Consider the following 26,149-nt stretch of genomic DNA (forward strand, 5'->3'; position numbering starts at 1 on the left):
CCTAGCGCGGGGTTCGCTTAGTGCTGCCTTCCCGCCTTCACGTGCTCCAGAGCCATGGCGGCCTCCGTGAGGGTCGGGAGCGCGGCCCCGGTGCCCGCCGCAGGTGGGCCGAGACCGGAGTCAACGTTGGGTTCCCGGTGCCGGTATCGGGCGCTATTTCGGTTGGCTCGGCGGGGGAGGACGGGCCGGTGGCGGGGGAGGCCGGGACGGTGGCTCCGCCACCGGCCCGGCCTCCCCCGCCACCGGCCCGTCCCAGCTGGCCCTTTGGCGGTTCAACCGTGGGCCGTGCGGGGAGGGTTTGGTGGCTCATGAGTGCCGGTGTTGGGCTGGAAATAGTGAATAATCCCCCTGCTGTCACTCCCCCGCCGCTCTCCGGTTTCGCCGAGCTGTAGGGGGGCGGGTTGTTGGCGGGGGCCGGCTTCAGGATGAAGCTCCCGGGGACGGGCCTGGCTCACCCGCTGCTGTTGAGTTTTCCCCGGTGGGATAATGGGATCCCCTTGGATGGGGCAAGAGGGACCCGGCCCCGAGGGTGCCCCGGGGTGCTTGTGGATGACTTATGGGGAGGTTGCACCCGGTGTCCCCCCGGCTTGGGGGGACCCAGCCCCACTCGTAGGGTTTCATATAGTTACAGTGGTGTTTTCTGGGCAAATAAAAATATGTTTTCCCCAAAAAAAAGTGCCAGCAAGAGGGGCAGAGCCCCACCTCCTTCTCCTGCCTCTTGTACCTGGGGATGGCATGAGGGCAGCAAGGATGCTGGTGGCCCGTGGGGTATGGGGTGTGCTGGCCTCCCGGTCACTCCTTAGGCCACCCCGTTTGTCCCGCAGTCCGAGGCCCCATGCGGCGAGCGGCACAGCAGATCCCCGAGGAGATCCTCGGTAACATGGAGCTGCGAGAGGCGGCAGAGGCCCTGCCCCGAAACTACAACTTCGAGATCCCCAAGACCATCTGGCGGATCCGGCAGGCTCGGGCCAGGAAGGGTGAGCACCGGACTTGGGGATGAGCACCGGACTTGGGGACAAGGGGTTTTGGGGCTGCAGCATGGCGGATCGGTGCCACGGAGCTCCCCAGCAGCGAAGAAACCCACTTGGGCCAGGGTGCGGGGCCGGGGAGGCTGGGTAGGGACACTGCTGAGCTGCCAGGCATGCCCCTGCATGTTTAGGCTCTGTCTTGGCAAGCTCTTTTCCCCTCGAGGGGGGTTAATAGATCTGTATCTCTGGATTATAATCACATCGGACAGGACAGGTTGAGCTGCACGGACCTGTCAGCTTGTGAGATGTGTCTGGGATGCTGGCCAGGTCCCTGCTGCTCTTCTCTCTCCCTGTGCTTTCCTGCCACGCTGCCAGGGCCAGGCAGAGGGAGCCCCACAACACTGAGCTCCAGGGAGCTGGAGGGGCTGACAGGGAGCTGTGCCATGCTACTCCCTGCTCTGAACCTTTCTCGGGGTCCTCGGGGAGTTGCCGTAGCCCTAGAGAAGTGGGGAGTGGCCATGGTGGTTCTGGAGCAGGTGCTGCGGTGTGGTGCCAAGGCTGTCCCCACTGGCATGCACATCCCACTGTGGCTGGGCCGGATCTCAGTGCGTGATCAGCTACAGGCATCAGGGCACAGAGCCTCCCTCTCTGTCCACCAGTGTCCACACCCTCGCTTAGCACATGGGCAGTGGTTTCTCAGAGGGTTGTGCAGTGCCAGGGCCTCTGGGCAGAGACAGATTTGAAATGCTGTGTCCACCTGGGAATGTCCCTGGCTTGCCACCAAGCTGGCAGGGGCTGGCAGGAGCTGGCAGTCGTCATGGGGAATGTTCCGTGAGCTGCTGCCTGAGCCAGTGCTGGTTGCGATGCCAAGGGGCCAGAGGCTGCCGAGGTGACCAGTCCGGCCTGGCTGCGGTGTGGGAGGCAGGGCTGCCCGTCGGGATGTGTTGAGGCTGCCCAGCCGTGCCGCTTCGGCTTTTGTTGCTGCGTTTTGCTGCTTGGCACCTCCTAATTAAATGTAAATATGCGGCTGGGATTTAGGCTTCAGAGCTGGGAGCGGAGCCCATCAGCCAGCCAGCCGTGCTGGGATTTAAAAATCTGTGCATGCAGAGCCCAGCCAGGGGCTCGTTGCTGGGGGAACGCAGCCTCCCACCGGGCTGCGGCCAGCCCTGCCTACGCCCTGCCTGCTGCAGGGTTTGGGGGCCTGGGGTGTCACCCCCATCCCTATAGAGTCTTGCTGGCAGAGAGTGACCCACCTGCCTCCTGCCACCCCCTCACTGCTGCAGGTCTGCTTGTTGGCAGCAGTCTGGGGTGGAGGGTGGTCCCAAATGGGCTGAGGAACGCTGGGACCCTGAGCTGCCTGGCTCTGCCAGGTCAGGCAGGGGCTGGCAGAGCACACGCAGCTTTTCTCGGGCCCTGAGGGTTGGAGCGGGCTGAGATTAGCCCAGTTTGGGCCAGGTCTTTATGCAGCTCCACGCTGGCTAGCAGGCTGGGCTTGGCAGCGCGGGGATTTCTGTTGGAGGGGGATCTGGAGAGGACGTTTGGGTAGATATTGCTGGAGATGGGATGTCTTAGTGGGATGGGGAGGTGAAACAACGGGATTAATGGGGCCTTCTCCATTCATCTCCCCCACTGTGGTCCTTGCTCCTTCCCACCACTCTGGAGCAGCCTAGGGGGATCCACATGGGGCTCCTGGCTGGACCCCAGGCTCTGGGGGGCCAGCTGGCTGCAGAAGCAAAGGGATTGTTCCAAGCTGTGAGGAGGGAGCGAACCGGGAAACATGATTCCTTCATGAATAAATTCCTGCTAGGCACAATGCTGTGTGGTTGCCGGCCACCCTTCCGAAATGGGGAAAGAGGCAGAGAGGGGAGGTGTGGAGAAGGGCAGCGAGGACGATCAAAGGTTTGGAACAGCTTTTATACAAGAAGAGATTAAATAGATTTAGATCCTTTAGCTGGAAAAGAGGCGAACGAAGGGGGATATGATAGAGGGATATAGAATTGTGAATGATGCGGAGAGGCTGAATAGGGGATGATTATTCACTCTTTTTTGTACTGGGAGAACCAGGGGCATACGTTTACATTATCAGGAGCAGGTTTAAAATAAACAGAAGAAAGTACCTTTTCCTGTGCAGCACATAATTAAAATCTGGAACTCATTACTGCGGGAAGCAGGAGAGACCAGCAGTGTCAGTGGGTTCAAAAAGGGATGAGATGTGTGCACAGGGGCCAAGTGCGAGCAGGGAGAATGGATATGGCCTGAGGCAGGACCACGTGTATCCCAGCTGCCAGAGCCACCAGGATTTTTGGCCAATTTCTGGCGTTATGGGGAGGGTTGTTCCTGCAGCTGCCACTTGAGCTGGACACGTTAGCCCCAGGGATGTGTGCCCAGGTCTTGGTTTTGGGGTGTCCCCTCCAGCCCCTCCTAACCCTGGGGCTGTTTCTCTTCCCAGTGGCCCTGCAGATGCCGGAAGGGCTCCTCATGTTTGCCTGCACCATCGCAGACATCATTGAACGGTAAGACAATGGCTTTTGTGTGCTTCCCCAATCAGCTCCAGGGGCTGGCGAGGGTATGGGGTCTGTTGCCAGGAATGGGGTGGCCACTGGATGGGGCTGCCTGTGCAGGATGAGATCCAGAGCTACTGGCGTGGGGGACCCCAGTGTGGCTGCCCTTGTAGGGACACCTTGGCCACAGCCTGGCCGGGGGCAGGCAACGCTGCTGCCCTGCGGCAGGTCGCAGGGATGTGCTGCCAGCCCTGGGGACTGGGACTGGCACCACGCCAGCCCAGCCCTCGCTGCTTGGCTTCTCCTGCCCTCGCCGCTCGGCCGGGAGCTGCTGACAAGCTCAGCGTGTCTGGTCCCTCGCCGGGGTGATAGAGCTGGGGAACAGCCGTGTTAACAACTGGCTGACGCCAGCTCGGTGCCTGCATGCTTGCTGCAGCCGCCGGTGAGGGGAGGCCCCATTCTCTCCCTGCAGCTGCTGTCTGGCTGGGCCATTCTCGGGCAGCATGGAGGTGCTCGGGGGCAGCCTTTCTCCAGCTGGCGAGGCCTGAGGCCATGGTGATGGCCCAGAGGGGTTGACTGCAAGCGGCTCCTGCCAGGCCATGTGGCTCCTGATTTTCTGTGCCGCTTGGGAGGTGAGGTTGGAAGCATCGGGCTTTGCAGCCGCAGCAGATGCAGACACCTTGCAGAAATTGGCCGTGATCTTACCACCGCGTGCGCCTCCCTCTCTCCCTCCCCACCCGCTGGCTTTCTCCCTGCTGTGCCTGCCCCCTCCCCAGCTCCTCTCTGTTTTCGCACAGTGAATTAGTGCTAATAGCACCGCGTGCCTCGTCTGCCATCGGGGTCGTGGCACTCATTAGTAAGCTGCCTTACCGGGGCGAGCAGACTCGCCTCCCCCCTGCCACTAGCCGAGCAGCCATCACCGTGCTGGGTGGGAAGACAGCCGTGCCTGTGGGCTTTGTCCCTACTTTGTCATCATTTCCCTTGTGGGCCCGCAGCAGCCTCACGCTTGGGCTGGGCGAAAGAGCGGTGGGAGGGTGGATGTGGGCAGGGGACGGGTGCGGGGGGCAGAGGGGACGGGTGTGAATGTGGGCGGCTCCGCGTGGGCTTGTCCCTTTAAGCGGAGCTGCCTCCTCTCCGGCTTTGGCACCCAGCCGCTTTCATGTCTCCGACTTCAAAGGCAGCGGATTAAGGGGCTCTTTTATCTGAATGAAACCTTAAGCCCCACTTCCCGGTGGATGCTGGGGTGCTGGTGGATGCTGGGGTGCTGGCATCCCCAGTGGACTTGCCCTCCCTGCCAGGGGAGTTGCGCAGGGCTGATGGGGGGTGCCGGGTGCCGGGATGGGGGTGCTGGTAGGTGATGGGTGGTGGGAGATGGGTGCTGATGGGGACGTGGCCATACCGGCTACTAGCATTGCTGGCTGGAGGATTGTGGCTGTGGGCAGGAGTGAGCCCAGCCCTGTCCCTGCTCTCTTGGGGATGTGCTTGGAACCTGGTTACATTGCCGTAGGTGAGGTGTGAATCGGCAGGTGGCCTCGTTAGTGCCTGCCTCTTCCTGCTATTAATATTCATCGCTGGCATTAATGTGGAATCGTGGCTCGGCCGTCGCTCCTGCTGGCCCTCCTCACCCGGCGCCGAGGCTAGATGAGCCTCCGACGTGATGGGAATCGCTGCAGCCATGTGCTCTGGCAGTGGCTGCCGTGGCCAAGCTGTGTACAGGGGCTCCAGGTAGTGTTGGCCCTGGGGTGGTGTGTCCCCTTCCCACTGGGGACAGAGGGGACATGAATGCTAAGCATGCTGGGGATACCTGAGCCCATGGAGGGGCACTGCTTAGCAAGCAGCCTCTCTCCCCACCCCATCCCTGGAGCCTCCTGCCCCCTCTTTGCTGGTGGGAGTTGGGATTTGGGGATGCCAGCGAGCTCCCTGTCCCCTGCAGGCTCTGGTAATGGCTGCAGAGCTGTGCCCGGGGCTGGCGCCCCTGGGGCGACAGTGCCCATCCCTGTGTGTTCTGGCTTGACCAGAGCTGTGTCTGCTGCTGCTCAGCCAGATATTTATCCCTTCTGCTGGAGCTGCCGTGTAATACAATATTTGCGCTGTGGCCTGGCAGTGCTGGGGAGGGCTGAGATAGGGAACGTGTGGCTTTCACTTCACTGCAGAACAGGCGGCTCGGGGAGGATGCGATGCTGTTTGTGGGTCTGTCTGTCCCGGTGCAGGGGTTTGGTGGTGTCACTGCATCCCCCACTGTGATGTGAGAGTGGACAGGCACCCAGGGAGCCCTGGTGGGGGAAAGGAGGGGAGAGGGCTGGGGGGGGGACGGGGACCCCCCAGCACCTCATCCGAGCTCCCCAGCATTGCACTGGTGCTTGCTGAGCCCCGAGGGGCTGCGGGGATGAAGATGTAGCTGAAGTGTCACTGCCGCTGCCTCCGGAAAGGCCAGTGGGGTACTTAGCCCGGAGCCTTTGAAATCAAGAGCGCATTTACAGCATTGACCGGCGTGAGGCCCAGTTAATTAGCGTTAATAGGTTTGTCATTATCGAACCTGCGCTGGGGCGAGCAGCCAGCTGTGGGGGGGGTGGTGGGGCCGGGGTCGGCTGAGCTGGTGGGGCGGCGGGCTGCCGAAACCGCATCACGACGCTCTCGCAGCACCTTCCAAATTGGCTCCATTTGTCACGGCTGATGTAATTTGGCGGAGGGTAACTCGTGCTGGGGGGCGGGAGCGTGGGGGGAGCTCGGACCGCGGCTCAGGGAGGGGGGCAGCCCCCCATCCCACCCGCTATCGTGCCGGGGAGGTGACAGCGGTGCCCCTGCGCCAGTGGCTTGGGGGGGGGGGGTTCAGCCAGGAGCGGACCCCTCCTCTTCCCCCGCCGGGGCTGGAGCAGACGGATCAGCTGGGCTCTCAGATGGGCTTTTGATTCCTTGTTAATAAAGTCGGCTGTCAGGCTTCGCAGCTGCTAATCCTTCCGTCTCCCCGCGCCGCGACAGGGCGAGTGGCTCCTGCTAATCAGCTGTGGCTCAGCGGCAGGGACTGGCGATGGCAGCAGGGGGAGCGTAGGGGTGTCCTGACGCCCAAGCAGGCTGCCCTGCCACGGCCTTAGCACCTCCCAACAGCCCGATGGCTTTTGAGCATCCATGTGAGGCAGTGCTGGGGGTGCGCAGAGCATCCCTGTGACCGTGCCGCAGTGTGCCCAGCAGCGTACGAGGACATTTCAGAGTGACAGGGGGTCTTGAATCATTTCTGGTTGAGCAGTAAAGAGTTAAACATCGTGCACACAGCCCAGCAGCTCTGGCATGGCTTGAAATGCCCCGCTACGGCCCCCGCATTGGTCAGTGGCTGTGATAGTGAGGACAAAAAAAGTCCCTGAAGGCTGATGTGCCCAGCAGGTCCCTGGTGCCATGAAGGCTGTCCCCTCTGGGGCTAGTGGCTGAGCAGGACAAGGGCACCAGGTCTTCTGGCCAGGCAGGTCTGTGATGTGCCACTGAGCAGCGTGGCACTGAGTGCCATGGCAAAGCTGGCAGCATCACCTGGAGGTCCTAAAGGGCCATCCTGGGATGCTGACACAGGTCAGGATCTGGCCTCAGCTGCCCAGTGCCACAGCTCTGCCCACCGGCGCTGCCTTCACTTCTCCCCTTGTCCTCTAAGTGCAGCCCAGAGGCGCTGGCTGCACGGGGCAGCACGCTGTGCAAGGGAATTTAATCACCGTCATTAACTGCACAACAGCATCATTAGGGAGAATGAAGTTCTCACTTCATTGGAGATGTTTAAAACCTCAGCCCGGGCAGTGATGGCGTGGGAGGAACCGGGTATGGGGGAGCGTGTGGGGTCTCTAGGGCTGTCACCTCCCAGGGATGGGGTGTGCCAGCACAGGTGCAGTGCCTACCACCATGTGCCCCGTACCACCTCCTCTTGTCTCCACAGAGCCCAGGGAGCTGGCACTGACAGGCAGCACTGTGGCTGGGCCATGGGAAAGAGGGGACAGGCACCATCTGAGTGCAGGATGGCTGTGGTGGCTTTGTCTCCACCATGCTCTGGACCCTTGCTTTAGTTTTTTTGCAGCTGCAAGGCCAGCAAAGCTGGGGTGCACTTGGGAAGTTCTTCCTAGGAGGACGGAGTTGGCCCTGGCACCCCCTTTGAGGACATAGGGGGACATCCCCTCAGGAGAGGGGACCTGTCCGGAGATGGCTGTTCTTGGGGGCGCTCCAGGGGCACAGACCTCTCCCCATCCTGACCCACTTGCAGATGCTCTGTGGGGCCCCATGCCACCCACGGACAGTGATTGCCCAACTGCAGTGGGGCTCTTCCAGTGCTGTTTGCAGTAAAACTGCAAACTCGTTATTTTAATTATGTGCAGACTTCCTGTGCTAATGAAGTTGGGAGTCTGGTAATGGGGCTTGGTGACGGGCTTCTCCGCTAATTAAGTGCATTGTTCTTGGCCAGGGTTGTGCTCAGCCCCCACGCCAGCCCGGGGACAGCAGCACCTGCTGGCATCTCTCCCTGGCATGGGCTGGGCTTGGGTGCCACAGGGCAGGCGGTGGGTGTAGGGTTTGTGGGGTGGATGTAGGGTATTTGCAGGGCATAACCCTCTTACTTATCCCCAGGCGTTTCCCAGCAGGGAGGTGACACCGAGTCATAGTGTGACCATGCAGTGAAGGGCCATGTGCAGGCGAGGCAGGTGACTGTGAAGCAAGGAGCAGTTCGCTCCACGTCCCCATCCCCAGCGGGACATGCAGGTGCCCCAGCCTCTCGGTGCCAGCTCCATCCTCCAGCAGCTCTGCAGTGCCAGGGCTGGCCGCTCTCAGCACAGTCCCCGCAGTCCCCTCCCCGCTGAGGATTGCTGGATCTGGGCACGGTGGACACGCTGGGGCTGAGGGCTCCTCTCTGCCTGAGAGAGCAGCTCTGCTTCACAGTGTGAGGACCAGCACAGTATCATTCATGCGCTGCTGTGGTGTCAGGGGACCCCACGCTCCTGCCGATAGCAAATGCTCTCTTTTATTTCTCGAGGGGCCGGGATAAATCAGGGCTGCTCCAGCCCAGCGCCTCTGCTAAGGTAGCAGGGAGCGGCTGCCCCGTGCTTGGGAACATACTGGCCCAATGTGTGGCTGTCTGTCCCAGCGTTTTCAGCCCCCAAACTTGTCCCTGGGTTGCTGTCACCTCTATCCCACACTGGCCAGGGAAGAGCAGGGCTGGGATGGTCCAGGGGTCCTGGCAGTTGGGATAGGGGCCGGGACCTGGCCCGCCTGGGCGCCCATCCTGACAGTGCTGAGCATGGCGTTTTATAAATGGGATTTTGGGAGCCATCTGTTTAAAAGAGGAGATAATGAATTAGGGGGAGATGAGAAAAATGCTAAGGCCGGGCGGTTTTTCAGAATGAGCTGGGGTTTGCGGGACGTAAAAGATGAATAACCTCCCCACGTGTTCAATATTCATGAGCTCCCAGCTGTAGTGAGCAGCTCGGCACTGGGTGGGGACAGCCCCGTCACCGTATCCTCCCTGCCAGCATGCCGCTGGGACCTGTCTGCGGCTGTGATGAGTTGCTGGGACACAAAACACCCACAAGGATGTTCCCGTGGCTGCCCCTCGCCTGCATCCCGGTCTGGTTTGGTTGGTGAGCAGCTCCCCGGCCCGCATCGGAGGCAGGTGGCTGCTAATTGACATTTCCTTCCTCTGTAGTTTGATGAAAGGCTCTGGCGACACCGAACTGATTAAAACATCAAGGGGAGGCCCCCGCGCTTGCCTTTGATTTGTCTCGGGAGATGATTGCTGCTTTGCTCGACCGTCCAGCCCAGCCAGTGCGGGTGACCCTGGTGCGTGCCATCCTGGTGCCTCTGTGCCTCTCCTGCCAGCGCTGCGGGGCTGCCGGCACTCTTCCAGCTTCGCCGGCCACAATGGCAGCACCATTGGTCTCCCTCCTCACTCTCCATCTTTCTGTGGCTACTTTGCTCCTTGCTCGGCCGTGTCTCCTCTCCCTGGAGCTGGAGCGAAGTGGTTCCCCTTGGCCAGGGCAGGGCTCAGCCCCCTCTCTCCCTGCCTGCGGGCTGGTGGCCACGTACTGCCGGCTGCAGCCCCGCACGCCGGGCAGGGGCCATGGGCACCTCTGCCAGCCTCTGCCCCCCTTCCTCCACCGTTGCTATTTCACTTTCTTGCTCTTCACCCCCAGGGACTTTCTCTGGGGTTTGGGCCAATTTGCATACATTTTAATCTATAAAAAATTAAGCGGCGCTGGCTGCCGTTCTGAGTCAGACCTCCCCGTCCTGAATCTTAAGGAGCTGAATAATTTTCCACTTTTGCTGAGATGTGTGGAGTCTGATTCATGTTCATCTCATCACCTCTCATTAGAGGAGGGGGCTGGGGTCTGGGGCGGGGGGGCGGGGAAGAACTTTCTCGAACCTTTGCTGACAGCCCCCAGCCCTGTGGGGTGACCATGCAGGCAGTGGAGGAGCCGTCCTCCCGTCCAAGCCATGGTGGCAGCGAGGGACCATGGGATTTGGGTGCTGGCAAAGATCTAGTCCATCTTCTGACGGTCCCCAATGGTGTCTCCAGCCCTTGTGACACTGTGGGGAGCGAGAGATGTCCGGACTGGATGCGGGAGGTGGGGATGGCTTTGCCCCCTCTCTAGGGATGCTCCAGCTGAGCCGCTCCCTTGTCCCCCTCCCCGGCTGCTGACGGATGGGCTGGGGCTGTTAATATTCAGCACGCTCCACCATTTCTCCACCTTCTGCCATCTGCCCAGCTCTGCCCACCATTTCTATTCTTGCCGCCGACGTAACGCTCCCTGCCTAGCGCTCGGGGGGAGCGCGCGGGACCCTGGCCCTCAGCCAGCACCCGGTGCTGGTGGGGGGTGATGCTGTGCCGGGGTGCCTGCCTCCCCCAGCCCCTTCACCCCAGCCCGGTGTCAGCAGCAGGGGGGACCGCGCTGGCACCGAGCTGCCGTTTCAGCTAGGAATTAGCATCTGGTTTAAGTAGCCCCTCCAGGCGTGGGGCTTTGTCATCGGATACCTGCTTTCATCCGTAAACTACTATGGCAGCTCCCTGGGAAGGTGGCCAAGCTAATAATCCCCCGAAATGGTGCAATAAAATACCCACAAAGGTGGCACCTTTAAATTGTGCCAGAGCCCCGGCTTTGCCACCCGGTGCCAGTGCTTGCCCCTCTGCTGGTTGGTGGGTTCTAGGTGGGCTTGGGCCAGAGTGCCGGGATAACAGAGCCGGGATGGGGGACAGTGCCAGCATTCGCTTGGTGCTTTCCCTCGCCAAGTGCCACCTAAGCACCAGCTGCTCCTGGAGCATATCCAGCTTGGCCAAACTGGCACCTGCTGGTGATGCAGCCGGGTGCGGGCTGGGGTGCACCGGCTCGTGCAGTGCCCGGGCACAGGGGAACTGTGGCTCTGCCAGTCTGGCTGGCACGGCCGGGGATGCCAGGGTGGCTGTTCTGCCCATCCTGGTGGCTCTGGTCCCTGGGACAGGCTGGCAGAAGCGGTGGTGCCACGCTGTGCCGGGTCTCCCTCTGCTCCTCTCCCTGCTGGAGCATTAGGAAGCTGGCAGTGTATTGTTTGATGAGCAGATAATCCGCTGAATTGCAAACAGCTTTACCCAATTGAAGAGGCGGATTACCGCTCTCCAGCTTAATCATGTTGACATCTCGGAGAGTAGCCAGTGCTCGTCCTCTTTGGCGCGTGGCGAGGGGCTCGATGGCAGCACGGGGTCCCCCGGTAGCGGCGTGCCACAGAGCTGGGGGACAGGACGTGGGCTGCGGTGACGGCAGGCAGCCGTGACCCTCACCATTGTGCCTCCCCACAGGTTCACAGACGCAGAGGCAGTAGTGATGGGCGACGTGACCTACGGCGCGTGCTGCGTGGACGACTACACGGCCCGGGCCCTGGGCGCTGACTTCTTGGTGCACTATGGACACAGCTGCCTGAGTAGGTGACACTCGGCCCCGGGGCGATGCTGAGGCGGCCACGCGTAGCACTGTGGAGGCTGTGCTGCTGCCATCGTGCAGTGCCGAGTGGCTCCCACCCCACTCGATGCCAGCTCAGAGACTTAGTGCCAAGGGCTAATCCGTTCCCAAAGGGATTTCTGTTCTCCAGCCTCAGTTGCAGGCTTTGGATGGGGCCAGGCTGGCTGAGCGGCTGCCCATGGGCAGGATTTTGGGGGCAGCAGGGCGTGCTCGTCCTGCTCAGCCACGCGCCACCGCAGCGCCCAAAATCACAGCCCTGTGCCCAAGAGCAGAGCAACGGGGCCGTGACTTGGCAGGACCCCACTGGCCCAGGAGCCACCGATTGGGATGGGGCTGCTCTTACCCCCCAGCCCTGCAGCTGCAGGCTTTGGGGGCAAGTCAGGAGCGATGAAGGAGGGAAGCGATGGCCTGGGGGTCCTGCTTGCCCAAGGACCAGCGTGCAACCAGGAAAGGCAGCTTTGTGGGTACAGCACAGGCTGGGCGGGGAAGGGAGGAGGAGGCTGTGTGCTCCCCAGGCGGACGGTACTCTGGATCCAGTTGCCATGGAAACTGCGCTGCTGTCCCAGATGCTGCTAACTTTGAAGTCCACCCAGGATGGAATCAGCCCAAAAATAACAATAAGACGCTCTGGGTTTTAAGGTGGATCGGAAGAATTGCCGTAGCAAGTGGCAGGCGCGTGCATTCTTGCTGCCACTGCGCTCCCAGCACCTGGCAGCCCTCCTGGATGTTTATGGGGCTGTATAAATGGGTTTGAAGAATTGCATCAGGCTCTGTATGAAATACTGACTCCCCATTTGAGAACTCTGTCCCGAAAGCCGCATCGGTGTGAGTGTTTGTGGTTATAAATACCTGTGCTAGGTGCTTTGTTACGGAAGGAGGGTTATGGGCACCACTGGAACAGGGAGTATAAAACCCCTGGTTTGTAGCTGCTATTACATGAATGAACAGCGGGAAAGGGAGGAAGGGGCCGTATCCAGTGGTGCTCAGGAGCATGGTGGTGTGAGAGCGGGGCTGCTCCGGTGCACAGGAGTCACATCTTCTGGACCTGCTCCCCGCAGGGACAGGCAGACACTGCCAGGCTGCCTGTCACCAGCCCTGCCACCATCCACGGCCCGTGGCCACGTGGTTCCCTGCCTGCACTGGGCTGGATGGGTTGCAGGGCACCCTGGGGTGCCTGCAGGGTGCTGAGAGGTTGCTGGGCTCCTTTTGGGCTGCCCACGGTGCTCCTGGTACCAGCCCAGTGTAGCCATCTTCATTGATGAGCCCCATGGCTGATGACAGGGCGCATCCTGGTGCAGCAGACAGGCGCTTGCCCTCTCCCTCCTGGCCCCATGTGCCCCGCGGGAGGGAGTAATTTGCACTTAATTGTGATCAGGTGAAGAGCACCAAAATGGGAAGTGAACGCAGAGCTGTGGATCGATGTGGACTCTGTGTACTTTAATTATTCACTTAATCGTGGTGCCATAGGCTTCTTAGCACCGGGGGTAATTAGATTTGTGTTCATTGATTCCCCAGGCTGCCATTATCAGGAGAGAAATGAGCGGGTGCTCTCCGCGGCTCCCATCTGCACCCCCTGCCCAGGGTGCCAGCATGGGCAGAGGGGTGGCCTGCCCACACTGGGGCAGTTGGAGCGCGGGAGCCCTGCCAACATGCTTTATCCCCCTGGCTGCGTGTGGCAGCTGCCGGGGGCTCACCGGGGCTCTGGGTGTACCCTGCATTCACACCCTCTCTCTTCCTCTCGCCAGTTCCCATCGATGCCACACAGGGGCTGAAGATGCTCTACGTGTTCGTGGACATAAAGATTGACACGTCCCATTTCCTGGAGACCATTCGCTTCAACTTCGCAGCGGGCACCTCCCTGGCCCTCGTCAGCACCATCCAGTTTGTCTCCACAGTGCAGGTGAGATGGGGACCCAGCAGTGCAGGGCGTGGGATGGGGCTTGTGCCTCCCCCAGCCTTTGTCCCGGCTCGATCCCTCCCTGACCCTGCTCCAGGGCTGGAACGGCTGCCCCTGGGTGCTGGTGGTGACAGTTCCCCTCTGATGAGTCGTTGCGATAATATGCTGCTGCCGTAATGTTGATCAAGTACTTTATAATAACTCTGATCAATGTTTCATGGCGGCACCCCTCCCTGGCTCCCCCGGGAGCTGCTCTGTAAATGTCAGGGCAGGCGGTGGAGCACTTGGCATTTTGATGCAGTGCCGGCAGCGGCCGGGGAAGCTCCGGCGGGTCTGTCTGTCTGCCCCTGAACGGCCGGCTGGGCAGGACGGGAGGAGATGAATGAGCCTCTTGAGCCATGTCTATCTAAACACGGGGCTATTGAAGCGTTAAGCGTTTTCCCTTGTCTTTTAATTGATATGTTGGCTGAGCCTCACTGAGCATCTCGGCTGTGCGGGCTGTTACCCTCCATGACGGTGCTGCCCCGAGCAGACCGGCTCCCGTCCGCTGCTGCCGTGCCAGTGTACAACAGCACAGACATTGCCACTGGTGCCCCATGGAGCTGGGAATGCCAGGGTGTCCCCAAGGGTCCCCAGCAGTGCCAGGGACCACCGGCCTCGGCCGCACTCTGTGCCGTGGTCTGTCCCTGCTGGCCAGCTGACCTCACATTTCTTGCAGGCAGCATCGCAGGAACTGCGCTCCCAGTACAAGGTGTGCGTGCCCCAGTGCAAGCCGCTGTCCCCGGGGGAGATCCTAGGCTGCACGTCGCCCCGGCTCGCTCAGGACACGGACGCCATTGTGTAAGTAACTGGGGTCCTCGAGGAGCCTCCTGCCTGGCCCAGGCTGCCTGCCCTGCCTGTATCCCCTACCCAGCCGTGGGACGGTGCTGTGGGTGGGGGGCAGGAGGACATCCACGGGCTGGGCTGGGCCACCTCCAGCTCCACACACTGCTCGGAGTGGCGTGTGCTCGTAGCGCAGAGGAAATAATTGAGTCGTATATCAGAATAGATAATAGATGGAAGGGCGGGTGGATAATTGGAAAAGACAAATGGCCGGGGCCCAACATCACAGCAACATTAATTTTATTTAAGGACAGCAAATTAGAGGGAGCACTTCGCTTCCTATCACCTAATTATTTTAGGTAATGGAAATGCTTAATGTACTGTGAATACAGTGCGCTGCAGAATAAATAAATACAAGGACCCCACCCTTGGGGGGAGCCAGGGAACCCAGGTGTGGGTTCAGGCCCCGGCAAGCCCCTTCTTGCCTGCCCTGCCGGGAGCCAACGGCACCGGCACCTTTCCGAGCATGGCTGTGCGGGGATCCAGGCTCACAATTGCCAAGGCAGGGGGGACAGTGGGGGCTCTGGCTTCACCCTGAGCCGCATTGGGGCCAGGGGAGGGGTGTTGCTTCCCATTTCTCCCCACGGGCATCAGGAGCAGGCAGGGGCAGCCAGGCTGGCACCGTATTGGTGAGAGTATGTCCTTCCCACTGCCAGAGAAGCTGCGGTGTGGTATCAAACAGTTGCCCGTGCAGGTGCACGCGGCCGGCGTACCTGCGTCCTCCCCTGTGTTATTATTTTCTTCTTTTGCCCGTCTCTGGGGCTAACTTTTGCAGACAAATTAGCTTTGATCTCCCAAAATGTCATTCTCCAATTAAGGGCAAAATCTAGTCAAGTTTTAAGTCTGAATTCATTTTCCAAGCCCTCACTCCATTAGGGCAGCTGAATGAAAGGCTTTGAAATGTAATTGCTGACTTGAAATCCGATTAGAAATGGAAGCAGCAACATCTAGAACCAGCCGTTGAGATGGAGCAGCTCCCGGCTGCCCCACGCCAGTGTGGGCATCCATCCTTGACCTGAGCATGGCCGCCTCTCCCTCCCCGGTGTGCCGGGGGGGGGGCTGCACAAGGATGGGGGGACCCCGGCTGTGCCCGCTGCCTCCAGGTCCTGGCACATGAGCTCAGGCTCCTGGGATCTTAGTGCACTGTGGCTTGGAAAACCGGCGGGCACATGGATGAGCATGGCCGTTTCCCATGTGCCATAGCTCTCCCTTCCCTCTTGGCAGGTATTTGGGCGATGGGCGCTTCCACCTGGAGTCCATCATGATCGCCAATCCAGGGATACCTGCCTACAGGTACGGACAACCTGGGGGAGAAACCTGTCTGTAAGTATGGGCACTTACTCTGGTCCCCAACAATGCCGTGGTGGGGAGTACCCCAAAACGCCGGGGACCAGCTTTCCCCACCCTGGGGCTGGGCAGGCAGCTGCCTGCAGCAGGCACAGGCAGGCGAGGGGCAGCGGGGCGGGTGAAGAGGTGCGGCGGAGAGATGAACGCCAGCCATTTACTCCGGCTGAATATAAACATTTTGACAAGTACCTGTGAAAGCTCGTGGAGGTGCAGCCATTAAAGCCCGGCTGCTGCAGGCAGAGGCCATAAAGCGCGATGATGAGGCCGCTGAAAGCAGATGAAATATCAAGAGCGAAAGGCTGGGCCCATTTGGCGAAATCTGAATTTCTTAGTAGGTCGTTTGTTACTAACGGGAGGCGTGCGTCAGGTTTATGGCGCTGGGGAAGCTGCCGAAACCCGAGCGGGATTTGATTAAAATTCTCCTCGTCAAACAAAGCAACAAATCAAAGATTTCTTCATAATTGATGAGCCGGGACAGAGGGGAACTGAGCGTGGAGCCGAGCGCGCAGCCCAGGCTGTGCCGGGTGTAGGGGGGCTGCAGTGGGACGCCCACCTTATCCCCATCCTTGTGCCCTCTCTGTGTCCTGACAAGCCGGCCGGGCGCTGCATCAGCTGGGATGGAAAGAAGAGATTCTGTGGGAGACAATTAGGGCTAACGAGGGAGGGACGTCATTTGGGGGGGGCAGGGTGATGGGGTGCGTGTGAGCCTGGCTCTGCTTTGCAGGTACGATCCCTACAGCAAGATCTTCTCCCAGGAGCATTATGGCCACGAGCGCATGCACCGTGCTCGGCAGGACGCCATCCGCACCGCTGCCAGTGCCCGCTGCTGGGGCCTCATCTTGGGCACATTGGGGCGCCAGGGATCCCCCAGCATCCTGCAGGTACCGGCCCCCTCCCCATGGCCCCCGCCTGGGCATCAGGTGCTGCTCCTGGGCAGGGGGAAGGACCGGTGAGTGATGGCACCATCGGCACAGTGGCCTCACTGCCAGGCCAAGGGTGGACCCGGCAGCGCTTAGCAGCCCATCAGTTGCCGCTGGCCGGGCCCTGCGTGCCCCCGAGCTGAGCGGGCAGGGCAATTAGCAGCAGATGAGGGAGGCCGGACAAGGGCTCATTAAACCTGGCCCCTTGCTGGGACTAGCTGGCCAGCCTTGGAGACCCCCCCGCATGGGCAGCTTGGCAATTAATTCCCTGGGTTTGTTTTAATTGGATGAACTTCCGATCGGGTTCACCGTCCCTGCTCAGCTGCGGCACTGGCGCTTTCCACACACTGGCCAGGCGAGGGGAGCAGGACCACGACGTCCTGCCCCATGGGCATGGGGTGCCCTGAGTACAGTGGCCCCACTCACACACAAAAATTTTTGGGGAGCCGTAGGTGAGACCTGGGGCAGTGCAGGGACCAGTGGGCAGAGCAGGGTGGCAAGGTCCCGGCAGCCACAGTCCCACTGTGGCTTCAGGGAGTGGGCGACAAGGACAAGGACGTCCCTGGCCCCTTCTGGGCTCCTCTCCTCATCCTGCAGCCTCTGGCCGTGGCCAGTCTGTGGCAGGCAGGCATCCCAGGGAAGGCAGCCGCTAACGAGAACAGATTGTTGTCATTGAGCGGTAATTATTTCATTAGGCTGAGGCACGCGCTGGGGAGAGCAGAGCTCAAGCTGGAGCCATGGCTGCGGTCCCCATCACTGCACTTGGCCTGCGACTGCGGAGGGGATGTGGCTGTGGGGGAGAGCTGGGACCCACAGAGGGTCTGGTGGCCGGGAAGGGTCTGTGGGCAGGGCCTGGGGAGCTTGTTGGGGGCATCTGTCTGGGCTCCCCCAACTCCCCTGCGTGCCTTTTCCCCTGCAGCACCTGGAGTCGCGTCTCCGTGCCCTGGACCGGCCCTTCGTGCGGGTGCTGCTGTCCGAGATCTTCCCCAGCAAGCTGCGGCTCTTCCCTGATGTGGACGCGTGAGTGCTGCTGACTCCCCTCCAACCCCTGACACCGGGGTCCCCAGGGTGCTGCATCCCTGTCCAGGCCTCCGATTCCTGCTGGAAGCTGACCCTGTCATGTCTGTCCTGCTGTCACCTGGGCTGGCACTGTGTGGCTGTCCTTGGCAGGGTGGCTCCGGCACAGTAGAGACCTTGCTCCCCTGCCACTCTGCTTCCATCCCAGGGGGCTGCTGCAGGGCTTCATTGCGGCTTGTTCTTCCCAAAATGCTTGTCCCCATCTGTTGCCGCATGTTTCCTTTCCAGGTGGGTGCAGATAGCCTGTCCCCGGCTCTCCATCGACTGGGGAGAAGCCTTCAGCAAGCCGCTGCTGACGCCTTACGAGGTGAGCACCACCCTTCTGTTTTGGGGGGACCAGCCCTGGCATGGGGGTAACGCACCAGAGCCTCCCGCAGAGCTGCAGTGCTGCGAGCTGCCAGGACAGGGACAACCCTGCAGCCAGGCAGCGTCCCCTCCTCTGTGTCCGGTTGTGCCGCTGGGATTTCTGATCTCTTGTGAAACCAGTGGGATTCATGGTGCTGCGGCCTTCCCTCTGGCAGTGCCCTGCTCAGCACGCCAAGCTGCCACGCTGGGACCTCTCCCAGCACCGCCGGCTTTCCTGCTGCAGGCACTGCTCAGGGACTCAGCTCCTTGTCCCTTCCGCAGGCTGCGGTGGCTCTCCGGGACATCGAGTGGCAGCAGCCATACCCCATGGACTTCTACGCCAGCCAGTCCCTGGGGCCGTGGACAGTGAACCACGCCAGTGCGCAGCCCCCACGCCACGGCCGGCCGGCCCAGGTGGGCAGCACGTCCCGGGGCGGTGGGGTGTCACCGGGGCAGCAGGTCCCCATTCTGTCCCTTTGCTCTTGGTGGCTGTTGCCGGGTGGAGAGGACGGGGAGGCAGTGGGAGCATTGGCGCTGGTTGAGCTCCCGGTGCCGTATGGTACCGTGTGCCAAAAGCGCCACCCTGTGGCTTCGTTCCTGGTGAACGGTAACGGGGCTGGTGCCAGCCTGGCCAGGGGGGCACACGCGAGACTCCCCCCCCCCAGCCCTTGCTGGGGCGAGCGTCCGCCTGGCCCCATGGCTCCTCGGGAGGGGGGATCCTCCTAGCCGTGCCCCATGGGGCGCTGTGGGCTGAGCACGGGTGGGCTCATCGCAGGTCAGGCGGGGGCTGGAGCCCCATCCTGACCCCCCCTCTCCACCGCAGGGGCCGCCACCCGCGCCCCCCACCCCGGCGGAGGGTGAGGAGAGGCCGAGCACCGGGGGCACGGCGGCCTCATGAGAGCAGCCTGTACCCCGTCCTGTTGCCGCCACGCTCCAGGACCCGGCGTGGACACAGGCGGAGGCACCGCCACCCCACCTCCCCCATCCCGAGGGTAAGCACCACCGGGGCCTCCCGGTACCGGCACTGGGATGGATGGGGACGCACCCCGTCCCTCGACGACACAGCAGCCCGCCAGACCCGGACCGGCTTCCCACGGGGCGTGCCTCCCTGCAAGGCCAGGCCGTGCTGCAGGCTCTGCCCCCGGTCGCACCGGGGGTCCCGTCCCGCCGGGGTCGCCCGTCCCGCCCCCGCCCCCGCCCCCGCCCCCGCCCCCGCCCCCGCCCCCAGTCCCGCTTCCCGCACCGCGACCTCCCGCCACCTGGGGGCGCGCTGGCGCCTGGCCCCGGAGGGGCACCGCCCCCGTCGCCGCACCGCCCAATGAGCGCGATGTGTTTCGGCGGGAAGTGGAGGGGCCTGCCGGAAGCGGCGCGCTCCACTTCCGGTGGCGGCGGGCGCCATGGCGGAGGGGCGGCCGCTGCGGCTGCTGGGGCTGCACGGCTACCGGCAGAGCGAGCGCCGCTTCCGCCAGCGCACCGGCGCTCTGCGCAAGGCCCTGCGTGGCCGCGCAGAGCTGGTGGCCGTGAGTGCCCCGCACCCCGTTCCCGGCGGCAGCGACGAGGACGACGGCGGTGACGACCCCCCCCGCGGCTGGTGGTTCTCCGGGCCCGGCACCTTTGAGGCGGGGGAGGTAGCGGCGGCGCCGGCGGGGCTGGAGGAGTCGCTGTCGGCCGTGGCGGCGGCGCTGGCGGAGCACGGGCCTTTCGACGGGCTGCTGGGTTTCAGCCAGGGCGCGGCGCTGGCCGCCATGGTGTGCGCCCTGAGGGCCCGCGGCGACCCCCGCTTCCCCGTGGCCTTCGCCATCCTGGTGGCCGGCTTTGCCAGCCGCGCCCCGGCCCACGGCCACTTCTACCGAGAGCCCATCCCCTTACCCACGTTGCATGTCGTGGGTGATGCTGACGCCGTCATCGCTGCCCCCCTCAGCAGGGAGCTGGCCCAGCACTTCGTGGAGCCTGTTGTCCTCACCCACCCCGGCGGGCACTTCGTCCCTGCGGCTGCGCCCCAGAAGAAGGCCTACCTGGACTTCTTGGACCGATTCCGCCCTGGACAGGGCCAGGCTGAGCCCCTGGGGACTGGTGCTGTTTGATAACAGTCTCTGTAATAAATGGGGCTCCAGCGAGCCATGTGCAGCCTGCCGTTTTGGTGAAACATCACTGTGTTTCCATCCTTCCAGAGGGGCCAGAGAGTCCTCATCAGCTCACCGCTCTGCTCTGCAGTGTCAACCCAGGGCCAGGCTAAATGGCTCTTTGTTATCTCTCTTTTTGTTCCAGCTTTGTTGTATGCAAGAGTGGGTGGGTATGATGGTGAGGGGTTTGAGGACAGGATGGTGACACTTCTCTGTGTCTGTGACCTGCTTTCTAAGACTTGAATAGCTGTTCAAAATCAGGGTCCCTCAGCTTGGCCACAGGAAACATCTACAGAGCACACAGCTCCTGCAGTGGTTATACCCCAAAGTTTCATGTTTTTTAGTAGTGCTGGTGAAGGCTGTTAAGCCGACCTTCCAGCTGGTCTGGGTCTAGAAAAACCTCTCATCCCTGGCAGTGCCAGGGCTGCTGTTTGCTTCAGGAGCGAAACGTCTGCTGGTTCAGCATGCCAGTGTTGGGAGACTTTTGTATCTTCCTCTGTACAAAGTGCCTTTGTGAACAAGAAAAATTTGTCACTACATTTTTGTCTCTGATGTTTTCCAGAAGCGCACAGAAATATTTATTGTTACAGTTGCAGGTATCCTGCTTGACTGCTGCTGGGGCAGGCTGGGCTCTCCAGTCTGCAACCCAGAGGTGCTGTGCTCGCAGGGCTTCTCTCTAACCACAGCTTTCCTTGGGGGTATGGTGCAATGTAGTTGGTACAAGAGAGAAATTGGATGAAACTTATCAATTTGCCCCTACTTGCACTGTGCTGCGATCTGGGGAGCAGCAGGGCAGCGCAGTGCCGGTGCTGTGAGGGACGGAGGATGCTGTGGTGCAGGAGCAGGTCCAGGGGGGACGGGGACAGAAGCACTTTCTGTGTTTGCTCAGCCAGGAACAGGCCTGTGAGCTGCCACAGGTTAAAACCAACGTGGTAGAAGCGAGCGGTTCCCACACCTGTGAGATTTGCTCTCTGTTGTGTTGCCGGTTCCCAGCAGCACCAGTGGTGGTGGTTGGAGGATGAGGCTGGTTTCCCTGCAACCCAGCCCCGGGCTGGCCTTGCTCCCAGGGGGCTGGCAGGGCTCGGGCAGCACTTGCCAGCTTTGCCACCTCACAGGGCGGCACCAGGCGGGCTGTGTCACATCTGTGCTGCCTGCTTGGGTGATGTGAAGGTATGGGGTGTCTGTCACTGCATCGGGGACACCAGAAGCTGTTTTTTGGGGAGGGAGGGGGGCGATGCAGCTTAGGGCTGTGTGCCTGTCTGCAGCAGCAGCAGCTCCGGGGAGTGAGGCCGAACGTGGCAGACAGCCGTGACACAGCACCAGGACCTTTGTCCCCCCCACCCCCCCCACCTCAGCCCTCAACTGCTGGGGAACGATGGCAGCAGACAGCGCTTCACCAGCCTGCCGTTCGTTAGCTGTTTAATTATCATAGAGCTACAAGCTCGCTGCGGTGGTCTCCTGGTGCAGCATCTCATCCCCTGGCAGCCCGAGCGGCTCCGCGGGACGGTGTGGAGGAGGCACTGCAACCATGTCCGCTCTCCACGACCACCAGCCCGCACTGCAGCCCCGCAGCCGCCGGCATCTCCCCGCTGCTGGGGGGAGACAGGGCCGCAGCTGGCTGGTTGTGGCGAAGGGGGAAGGAGCCCGGGCGTGTGGTGAGTGAGCAGAACGGTGCCGGCTCTGCAGGAAGAAGCTCCGTCAGGTGGGTCGTGGAGGGGGGTTGAGGGATGGGTGACCTGAGCTGGGGTGCTACGGTACCTGCTTCCTCTTCCCAGGGTGTGTAAAAAGATGGCTTCTGCCAGGCGTCTCCTGTACCAGTTTAAACAAATTAATAAAAACAAATAACCGCCCCCCCCCCCCCATCCATCCACGGGAGGTGCCTGTGTGAGCAGCAATGGGAGGAGCAAAGCAGCTCCTGTGGGCATCACCGCGTGTCCCTGCTGGACGGAGGGGTTTGCCCTGGGAATCCTGCCCTCTGCCTGCCTTTCTACCGGTGAGACACCTTCGCACCCACCCCTGCCCATCTCTCGCCTGTTCTTGGGGTGCAGCTCGTGGAGGTGAGCCTGGAGACCAGACTGACCGAGGTCCCCCCCCCTTGCTCAGCATGGTGGCTGGTTTCCTCTTCCCCCCGACCCTGCATGGCCCAGGGAAGTTGGGTTTTCCCGCAAAACAGCGCGTGGCAGATGCTGTCCCTGAACGAGGGTGATGGAGCCAGCCAGGGCTTTGGGTGGCAGCTGTGATGCTGAACTGGGGTAGCGGGGCCCTGGGGGCAGCCACTGGTGTCACCCAGAGGCACCAGGAGCCGGGGTGTTTTGGCAGGGGTGGGCTTCACCCCTGTGCTCCCCTCTGTGTCCTGCAGAGCCCCCTGCATGCCCGCAGTGCCAGCCCCAGGCTCACTAGGAGCCTGCCGTGGGCATGGGGCTCAGCGGGGGCACAGCTTTGCTGCCCCCAGTCTTCTCCCAGCATCTCGGAGAAGGTGGGAGAAGACCAACATGAGCAGAGATGCTGCTAGCGCTGCTGCTGCTGCTGCCTCCCCCCAAACACCCACCATCTCCTCCCCAGTTCCCTGTGTCCCTTCTCCCAGTGCCGCTGCTGACTCAGGCCCTCCTCCACTGCCCACTGTGCCAGCCGCCCGCGCACGGGCTCACCGGGCAGGGGCTCCCGTGGGCAGTGCTGGAAAAAAAGCGACGTCCCACCGAGCTTGGCATCGGGTGCAGATCTTGCCGGGATTTCAGCCTTACTCATCTCACGCTCTTCCTCCCCTGTCCCCATGAGCGGGGCCCGATGCAGGGAGGGGTCCTCTGGGAAGGTGACATGTTTCACAGGCAACGTGGCTCCCCCCAAAGCCTGCCCGGCTCCTGCCTGCGAGGAGGCAGTGGCACAGGCAGGGGAGAGCTGCGAGCCATCCCGGGGCCCTGCTGCTGGAGCAGGACCCAGCCGTTGGGAACAGCCCCCCCCCCCCCCCCGCTTCACCCACAGAAGCTTCCAGTTGTGGCTGAGTCACTCCTGCTGTAGCTCCTTTTCTCCTTGTTTTGGATGGAAGTTTTCCATGGAAACCCACGCTGGGCCGGGCTGCAGGCTGGGATAAACACGGCTGAATCACAAAAGGCCGGTTCGCCAAGAGCTGTCAGATGGCAATGGCAGCGTGTGCGGTGTGCGGGCAGCCAGGGGCAGCAGGCGGCTGCCCTGCCTTTTGGGGGGCACCTCTCCCTGTGCCCCTCCCATCAGCCTTGCCAGCTCAGCAACCCCCCACCCCAAATTCCCCAAGTGCCAGCATGTCAGGTGCCCCTTGGCAAAGCTGGGAGCGGGTCACAAGCTTCGCCCAGAAGCTGTTTTTGGGGCCGTGTGCTCTCTCAGGGATGCACAGAGAAATCCGGGCTGGGAAGACCCCCTCGGAGGGGGGGATGTGGCTACAGCCCAGTCCTCAGCCGTGGGGCTCTGTAGGGTCACGGCTGCTGGAGGTCCCTGGGGAAGAGCCTTCCCACCCTGCTGGCCGTGTATGGGATGCCCGCCGAAGTGCCGCGACCTGCTGGAGGTACGGCAGCGTTTGCACCATGCCTGTGCCCCGCTGAGCACCATCCCACCGGAGAAATGGCAAGTAACAGCTCGGCTGTGGCAGGCGCCACATTCCTCTCTGGCACTGCCGTGTTCTTCCTCGGCACCGCCATCATCTCCATGCTGAGGAGGAGCACGGGAGCTGGACGGCCTCTCTCCCCCGGCGCTGATGGCTGGCCCCAGGCCCGGTGGCTTGGAAGCACCGTCGGAAGCTGAGTCCCCGTGTCAAAAATCCAGGATATTTTTAAGGACTCTGGAAGAAAAACTAATTCCAGGGTGTCAGCGGGAGAGATTTGGCCTTCAAAACAACAACAGTGCAGGCGGAGACTTCCTGGGATAGGAACGTGGGGTCTGAGAGGCCACGGTGAAGCCCGTGGGATGTGTCACATCACTCAGGGGTGCCCTGGAAGGGACCCGGGTGCTGCTGTGGCCTAGACCTCAATGCGCTGCTGTTGCCGCTGCCCACCCCAGACAGGAACAAGGAGTTTTTTCCAGGGAATGGAGGGTGGATTTTGTGGCGAGCGGCACATTTGTAGCACAGCTGTGCTGGGGCCACGGTGCGCTTTACCTGGTCACTGGTGGGGTGGCCCAAAAATCCCTTTCCTGGAGGTGTGTGGCACATGGCCCGTTGCCAGCTGCAGTGATGGGAAAAGCGGGAGCAGGAAGCAAAGGGGACCAGCAGGAGATGCGGCAGCACATGGCGGAGACCTGGTGCCTGCAATATCCCCCTGCCCGTGGCTGCTCTGCTGCACCACGGCCCCGCTGGCCCCTGGGGACCTGGCGGTGGCCATGCCTGTCTGGGTGAGAGCAGAGCTGCCGGATGCAGGACCCTGATGGGTGGGTGCTCCTGGGGAGGCTGCTCAGGAGAACGGGAGCATGGGCAGGGGGCTTTGCCTGGCACAGCCCCTAGACAGGTTTAGGTGGCACCAATGGGGGCCCAAGGACACCCCTGGGAGCCCCGTGTCTGGCTGCAGCCCCCTCACCAGGCTGCAGGTCCGTGTATGGGGGCTGTGTCCCTGTCCTGCCGCTGTCACCCTCACCCCATCTCCGGTGTCCCCCAGCACCCACCTCCATGGCATTAGGCACCCCTGACCCCTGTGGGGTCTCCACAGTCATTGCGCCCCTTCTAGCCCCTCCTGCGTCTCCGGCGCTTTGGGTCCCCGGTGCCCCCTGCGAGGGGCCCTGCCTGGCCAGCACCGGTTGCCGCTGGCTGCCGAGGGCCCGGTGCCCGGTGTCGGGGCAGGCCGGGCCGCTCTGACTTCGCCTCTCAGGAATCTCCTGGCCGCGCCGGGCGAGTTGTGCAACCTGCGACCGCCCCCGCCTGCCGCCCGCCCCGTCCCGTCCCGTCCCGTCCCGTCCCGTCCCGTCGGGTCGCGCTCAGTCCCCGCCGCACCAGCCCCGCCGCCGCCGGGCCGCGCTCCCCTCCCGGGAACGGCCCCCTGGCCCCCCCTTTCCCACCCCCGCCCCGCCGCAGCACCGCGCACAGCGATGGCGGTGGGAAGGGGAGGGGACGGGAGGGGAGGGGACGGGACGGGACGGGACGGACGGGACGGGACGGCGGCTGCCGACGCGCTCCGGGAGCCGCTTCCAGATGCGGTGGGACGAACCCGGCGGGGACAGCCCCGGAGAGGCGCTGGGGCCCCGCCGGGAGGGCAGGTGAGGGGCTGCGGGGCGGGGGGGCGGGATGGGGTGGAGGAGGGTCAAGGAGGGGGGGGCTGGGGGTGTCTCGACCGTTCCCGCTGCCCGAGGAGGAGCCGCTCGGCGCCCGCCCCCCCGAACAGTAAGAGTTGATGTGCGGCGAGCTGCACCCTGCATGTGAGCTCCTACTGCCCCGGGAGGCAGGCCGCCCCCGACGGGACCCCCGCCGCCCCCTGCCCGCCCCCTCCTCCGCCGCCTCCGGTACCGCCGGGGGGTGGTGCTGCCCGCGGTGCGAGTGCGCCGGGCCCGGCGACCATGGCTGTAGACTGTTACCCCCCCAGCGGCACAGTAACAATCTAAAGCCACGGTCGCCCGGGCGGCGTCGGGGGGGAGGGAACGGGGGGGAAGAGACGGGGAGGGCAGCCGGTGCCTTGGCGACGGTGAGGAGGCGGCCCCCGCCACCGCAGCGAGCGCGCCCGACCCCCTCCGGCGGCGCGGGGGGGGTAGGGGTGGTCCCGATGCTGGGGAGAGGGGGGTGTCGGTAGCATCCTCCCTCCTCCCCCCTCTGCCCTCCGGCTCCCTGCCCTCCCACGCGTGTCCGCCCCACCGATGGGGGGGGGGGGAGGGAGGGAAGGAACCCGTCCTACCTGGGCTGCAGCGGGAAGGGGGGAGGGGGGGGCCGTCCGCCGTGTGGGGGGCTCGGTGTCTGCGTGGGGGGGGAAAGAGAGAGCGGGATCAGGCGGGCACCGGGACACCCCCCCCGCCGCCTCCACACACACGCACACCCCCACCCCCGCCCCATCGCGGCGGGGAGCGCTCCCCGACGGCTCAGCACCACGGACAGCTCTTACACCCCCCCTCCCCCCCGGCGCTGCGGCGGGGCCGGTGCCGGTGCCGGTGCCGGTGCCGGCGGTGGGTCATGCTTCAGTAGCCATGACTGTAGACTG

The 26,149-nt window shown here is 62.8% G+C and overlaps 2 protein-coding genes across 2 annotated transcripts; both read left to right on the forward strand.

The window, feature by feature from the left end:
- The first annotated feature begins 40 nt into the window (after nt 1-40).
- On the forward strand, nt 41-19,926 carry DPH1 (diphthamide biosynthesis 1). The gene is made up of 13 exons (XM_082493243.1): nt 41-103; nt 825-977; nt 3,418-3,481; nt 11,259-11,380; nt 13,164-13,318; nt 14,034-14,155; nt 15,422-15,490; nt 16,269-16,425; nt 17,384-17,484; nt 17,770-17,848; nt 18,169-18,300; nt 18,710-18,878; nt 19,808-19,926. Exons 1-12 carry the CDS (start codon nt 55-57, stop codon nt 18,782-18,784), a joined length of 1,278 nt encoding a protein of 425 aa, XP_082349369.1. The 5' UTR covers nt 41-54; the 3' UTR covers nt 18,785-18,878; nt 19,808-19,926.
- OVCA2 (OVCA2 serine hydrolase domain containing) lies at nt 18,890-20,513 on the forward strand. The gene has a single exon (XM_082493242.1). The coding sequence runs from the start codon at nt 19,284-19,286 to the stop codon at nt 19,968-19,970; it is 687 nt and encodes a 228-aa protein (XP_082349368.1). The 5' UTR covers nt 18,890-19,283; the 3' UTR covers nt 19,971-20,513.
- Nucleotides 20,514-26,149: the final 5,636 nt, after the last annotated feature.

The sequence above is a fragment of the Vanellus vanellus genome, assembly GCF_965231255.1.
Source record: "Vanellus vanellus genome assembly, chromosome: 19".
Lineage (NCBI taxonomy): Eukaryota > Metazoa > Chordata > Aves > Charadriiformes > Charadriidae > Vanellus > Vanellus vanellus.